A 6112-nucleotide genomic window follows, 5' to 3' on the forward strand; every position below is an offset into this window, starting at 1 on the left:
ATGCATGCCTGTAGGCCAGAAGAGGGTGCCAGATCTCATTACAGGTGATGGTGAGTCACCATGTGGTTGCTGGGAATTGAACTCAGGACCTCTGGAAGAGCAGTCAGTGCTCTTAACCTCTGAGCCATCTCTTCAGCCCAGCACTCATTTTCTTTAAAAATATTTTACATTATTGTAGCATGAGGGCCAGCTTGTTGGGGTTTCTGTCCTGCCCAGTTTCCACAACCAATAAGCCCCAAAGAAAAAAATCACATAGAGAGTCTATATTAATGATAAACGGAATGGCCCATTAGCTCAGGCTTTGTATTAGCTCTTATAACTTATATTAACCCATTATTCTTATCTATGTTAGCCACATGGCTTGGTACCTTTTTCGGTGGGGTAGGTCACATCTTGCTTCTTCTGTGATCTGGGCAGGACTGTGGAGGAATGAACTTCCTCCTTCCTAGAATTCTCCTGTTCTTATTGTCCCATCTCTACTTCACGTCTGGTTGTCCCACCTATACTTCCTGCCTGGCTACTGACCAATCAGTGTTTATTTAAAACATATACAGATATAGAATTGTTCTTCCACACCACATTATTGTTTTTTAATTTTGTATACCTCCCCCCCATGTGTGTGTGTGTGTGTGTGTGTGTATGTGTGTGTAGGAATTGGTTCTCTCCTTCCAGGATATGGGTCTTCAGCCTTGGTAGCAAGTTCCTCTTCCTACTCACAGATCCTTGAGTAGGAATCCTAACCACTCCTTGTCCCCTCATTTTCTAGTATCTGGGTTACTCCTATTTTTTAGTATCCAGATTTGGCCAACATGATATTACGATAGCAGGTGGCAAAATCATGTACTGTGGCATGATACAATGATTAAGATTTTATGTGAATTAGTGGCATATGACTGAAAAGTTCATGTACGTAACAAGAAAATGGAAGGATCTGACCAAGGACTAATTCTGTTTATTGTTGGCACTCTAGCATGTTGATACTTTGTATATCATGGACTTTTGCATTAGTTTTGGGTTTAAGAATGTTATGGCAAACTATTTCTAGTCCTTGCTTTGACATTTACCTCTGTAGTTCTACCAGAATCAGTACAGGTATTACTTTTTGGTTAAGAAGTGGACATCAGGCGAAGGTCACGGACAAGATGGTGCCCCCAGTTCAGGTCTCTCCGCTTATCAAGCTCGGCCGATACTCAGCCCTGGTCCTCGGCATGGCCTACGGTGCCAAGCGCTATAGTTACCTAAAGCCCCGGGCAGAGGAGGAGAGGAGGGTGGCAGCGGAGGAGAAGAAGAGACTAGATGAGCTGAAACGGATTAAAAGAGAACGGGCAGAAGCTCAAGATGACAGCATACTCAAGTGAAGTGCCAGTGAGCTTGCCTTTCTTAAGTCGCTGAGGATGAATAAAGCTGGGTTGTGCGAAAAAAAAAAAGAAATGGACATCATTGAGAGTCGGATGTCATTTCCCCTTACTCATCTTAAAGGTCATAAATCCATGATTCATGTATTCCCGATATGAGAATTGATCATTTCCCTGAGTATGTGTATTTACAACTTCAGGAACTGAAGATAATTTCACCAGATTGGAGTGGGAGGTATCACTGGACCTGTAGAGACAAAGACCAGGACACTAACTTGCATTCTGTCTATATGTATCCTAAAAATCTATGACGGGTAGCCATATCATATGTATGTGCAGCTATTAGTGCTAAGGCAGATGTAGGATCTGTGGTACTGGGGAAATGGCTCAGTTGTGAAGAGCTCTTGTATTCCCATCTAGAGAGGACCAGCCTAGTAAAAGCTGTTTTAAGAGATAAAGAGGAGGCTGTGACTCACACCTGTAGTTGACTTATATGTCTGGGCTGAAAGACTCCCTCTAAAAAAGAAAAAAGGACAAAGGGGCCTGAGTACCATCATTTTTAAATGACTATAGTAAAAAATGAGTCAGGTGGGAATCAACTGCACAAAAGAGAAACAGCTAAAACAAAGGATGAGCAAAGTATTTGAGCAGTTTGTAAAGTGTGTCTCCACACTCATTAGTTTCCAGAGGAAAATAATAACTATTACGTGACAAGATCAGAAAACAACTTGAATCGTGTGATTAAAATTAACATCATACACAGTTACCAATAAATAGCTCGCATCTCCAAGCAATAGGCTGTAAGAAGGCTACAGCATCCATTACAGAGTTGTCCAGCTGTGAATGCACAGCATAAACCCAAACATGGGAAAAATACCAGACAAATTTCAAGTAGGGAGCAGTCTATTAAAGCAAAAAGGGAAATGGGATCATATTCAAAACTCTCAGTGGCACAAAGCACAGACTAAAGGAGATTAATGAGATGTGGTGACAGTATCTGGTCCCTAGATTGGCTTCCGTGCTAAACCTGCACAATTGAGTTATAAAAGACACTATGGGTCAGTTCACAAAATCGGAATTTGGAAGTGAGAGTAGATCAAACCTTTCTATGAGTGGTAAATTTAATAATTTTTTTATTATACTACAGCCATGTAGTTCTTAGAAGAGGTTTTTAGAACATATGCAGTGGAATGTTTTACTGTACCAATCACTCTCAGAAAGCTTAGCAAACATACATACATACATACATACATATATATATATATGTCTATATTTACACCCAGATAATGGTATACAAATGATAAAGTAAGTGAGACAAAATGTTAGCATATGCATTTGGGGAAAGGCTCAGCTCCTAAAATTCTTTTCATGGGAGGAAGTGTTGTTGAAATATGAGCAGTGGGGCTGTGTCCCCAGCACCCAGCCGCACGGCTAGCTTTACCTGAAATAATTACACAGAAACTGTATTCTTTTAAACATTGCTTGGCCCGTTAGTTTTAACGTCTTATTGGCTAGCTCTTACATATTGTTCTAACCCATTTCTAATAATCTGTGTAGCCCACGAGGTGGCTTACTAGGGAAGATCTTAACCTGCATCTGTCTGGAGTGGGAGAATCATGGCGACTACCTTATTCGGCTTCTCTCTCCCAGCATTCTGTTCTGTCTACTCTGCCTACCTAATTTTCTGTCCTATCAAAGGCCAGGCAGTTTCTTTATTATTTAACCAATGAAAGCAACAGATAGATACAAGACCCACTGAAGGTGAAGGCATAAGTCACAAACAATCCCACACCAGTTTGGAATTATGATTAATAGAATGGTTATTTATTTAAAGGGGAAACAACTTACAGATCACCGTCCCAGACAACAGCCCTCTGCGCAATCAGGAAGAAGTCTAGTCACTGGAAGCGGAGCAGGAAGTAAGAGAGAGTGAGGAGGGAAGTGGCCGCTTTTTTTAAAGAGAGAGACCACGCCCCAATAGGCTGGTATCTCAGCGGCTATTGGCTGGAGGAGCAGAAGGATCTCCCGCAACAACCCACCTCCATCAAAGTATGAACATCTACCCCCTCTTCATAATTTCCCAACAACAAACCAAATTTAGAGTGCACCGAAGTTTACTTAGAAGAACTAATGAGTTTATTGAACATGGGTGAGGTTACTGACAACAGCATGGGTGAACTCAAAGAGGGTACACTGGGAAGTCTTCATGGAGCATGAATGATGACTTCCCCACAGCCGCATAGATGGAGCCTTGTAGCACGAGTTCTAATTGGTCTTAATAGTAAAAACCCAGAGTCAGATATCAGGGATTGAAAGCTGAAAGATCAGAGAAGCAGAGCAGCCAGCCACTAAAGCTCTTACTCTATGAAATCCTCAGACTGAAAAAAAGAGGCCGAGCTCCTGTTTCCTCCCGCCTTACATTCCTCTCTCTGCCCAGCCATACTACTTCCTGTCTGTTTGTACAGACCTCCAGACCTCTATGGTTAACTAATGGCTAGCTTCGCCTTCTGAGCTTCAGGTGAGCTTTATTTGTTAGACTACAAACAAAATAGCACCAGAGAGCCTCCTTCCAGTCTTTCCTCGCCTATATACTGTAGCCCTCCTTTAGGACATGTGCAATTAGAGAAAAATCACTTACAAACAGTTGAGAGGAGAGGTTGGATTCCCAGGTGAGAGTCCAATGAGTCCTCTTCAGCTCCTCCTTCCATGAAGGATTGTCAAGACCCAACAAGCCTGGTGGCCATGGTCTTTTGGAAACAGAAACAGGTCGCCTTATGAAAATGGTGGGTCTTTGATTTGGAGGCAAGTGCTGTGAAACAGGTTCTCTCTCTCTCTCTCTCTCTCTCTCTCTCTCTCTCTCTCTCTCTCTCTCTGTGTGTGTGTGTTTCTTAGATTAGCAATTCTTGTAAAAGTTATTCTTTTCAAAGGAAAGGAAAAGCCATTTAGGGTTACCTCATCAACTTGTTTCAAATCCTTAGTCATCTAGAGACAGTCACCCGGCTTTTCAAGGCAGATGCTTCAGGAAATGAGCAGGTGAATCACCTGTGATAAATTGACACAAGCATATTTCCTTCACAGTTCCTTCCGCTGCACCATGCTGAGCAATTTCTGGAGCTTTAACATCTATAGTACTTTTTTTGGCGTGACAAAATACCATACAGAAACCACTTAAGGGATAGGAGGTTTATCTGGGCTCATGGCTTAGGGAATTTCAGTCCATTGTAGCATGGAAGGCCTGCAAGAATGGCTTCATCCATGGCAACAGAAGCCTGTGGCAGCAAAACAGGAAATTGAGAAGGAGGGAAGTAAAGCATCCAGAGATCTGAATCTGTGATGGGGCCAATCTTCCGCCATCTTGTCTCAGTTGGAGCTATTTTGGTTTAATCTGAAACTGTGAAACTGTCTCCCCCTTGCACCTCTACTGTGAAAAGTCCCATGGGAAAGTACCCACCCCTGTTCTAGAAACTCGAGGTTAAAATGCCCCAGCTAACTGTATGTTTCTGGCTTCTGTTAAACTGTTTTCTCATTTTACTTCCCTTAGCATCTGTCAACCAGAATGTAGTTTTTCCTGTTTTTTTTTTTTTTTTTGCCTTTAAAATCTCCCTGTAAAATACATTCAAGGCTGCTATGTGAAAAGTGTTTCTCTGCAGGCTTAATACAGACTATCTAGACTGTGATCATACTCAGAAACCACTCATAGTCTTTGAGTCTCTACCCTGCCACACCCCTAGGGACCTACTTCTACCAACAAGGCCCCATCTCTAAATACTCAACCCGAGCCTATGGGGAATATTCCAGGTTCAAACCACAATGGTATCTACTATAGAGTGGAATATTTCAGAGCAGTAGAAGTACAAGTATACTCTAATACTACAACTGGCAAAATAAGGACAAATTCTACTGTCCTTAATAGAGCATCTTCAATAGCCAGTTGTTTAGTACATATTAATTCAAACTTCCCCCACGTTTCTTGGTATCTTTGATGCTGACTTGGCACTCTCCATCCCCTATGTACTGAGGCTTCCTTTTGACTACAGGTCTACGGTGAATGAGATATAGCACATGAAGAGAACTGGCTCGCTCTAGAACAGGCACATCCTCAGGAAAGGAGGAGTGGTTTCGTCAGCTCAAGTGGAGGGTAAGGAGCTGCCTTCTGTGGCCATGGATGTCTGTCATGATTAGGTAAGTTGGTTTCCACCAGCACACAGTTCCAGCTATGGTGCTAAGCTTGCCACAGGCCCACAGTGATGGGACCAGATGACCATAGCCTGGCAACTCTGAAAGTCTTTGCCAAACCAAGTCTTTCCTCTCATAAGTTGTTTGTCACATGTTTTGTGACAGAGACAAAAATCTAACTAGCACACTCCACTGAGGTAGAGACATTTTGGATCCAAACAACACACCTTTTGAAAAACATATTCCAAAATAGATTTTCTCCAGGGCAGCTAGAGCTTTATTATGTATCTTCTGCTTGAGCACCATTTTTCTCCATTTATTTGTATTTACTTGGAAAACTGTGTGCTACTGTATCCATTTTCTATTCATGTTTAATGACCACATATCTATAAAGTTATGATCCCTGGCCATTAGCTTATATTTCTATAGCTCTGCTTTTAATTAAAATATGGAAAAAGAACTATCCTTCTTCCAAGCAGTTACGTTGGCATCAGTAAATTGGTCTATTTGTAGGTCCAGATGGTTTAATTTCTGGTCTTTATCTGGTTTCATTGACCTATTTCATATCTTTATACAAATAT

At 41.8% G+C, this 6112-nt stretch overlaps 1 protein-coding gene across 1 annotated transcript; it reads left to right on the forward strand.

Annotated features, from left to right (window-relative positions):
• Positions 1 to 1126: 1126 nt before the first annotated feature.
• On the forward strand, positions 1127 to 1391 carry LOC126488279 (ATP synthase subunit e, mitochondrial-like). Its single transcript, XM_050121662.1, has one exon. It carries the CDS (start codon positions 1143 to 1145, stop codon positions 1356 to 1358), a length of 216 nt encoding a protein of 71 aa, XP_049977619.1. The 5' UTR covers positions 1127 to 1142; the 3' UTR covers positions 1359 to 1391.
• Positions 1392 to 6112: the final 4721 nt, after the last annotated feature.

This window comes from Alexandromys fortis, unplaced genomic scaffold (genome assembly GCF_014885135.2).
Source record: "Alexandromys fortis isolate MF-2015 unplaced genomic scaffold, M_Fortis_MF-2015_v1.1 scaffold_194, whole genome shotgun sequence".
NCBI lineage: Eukaryota > Metazoa > Chordata > Mammalia > Rodentia > Cricetidae > Alexandromys > Alexandromys fortis.

What these genes read in the sequence shown, in the direction of transcription:
- LOC126488279 (XM_050121662.1), top strand. Translation starts at nt 1,143, where the DNA reads ATGGTGCCCCCAGTTCAGGTCTCTCCGCTTATCAAGCTCGGCCGATAC.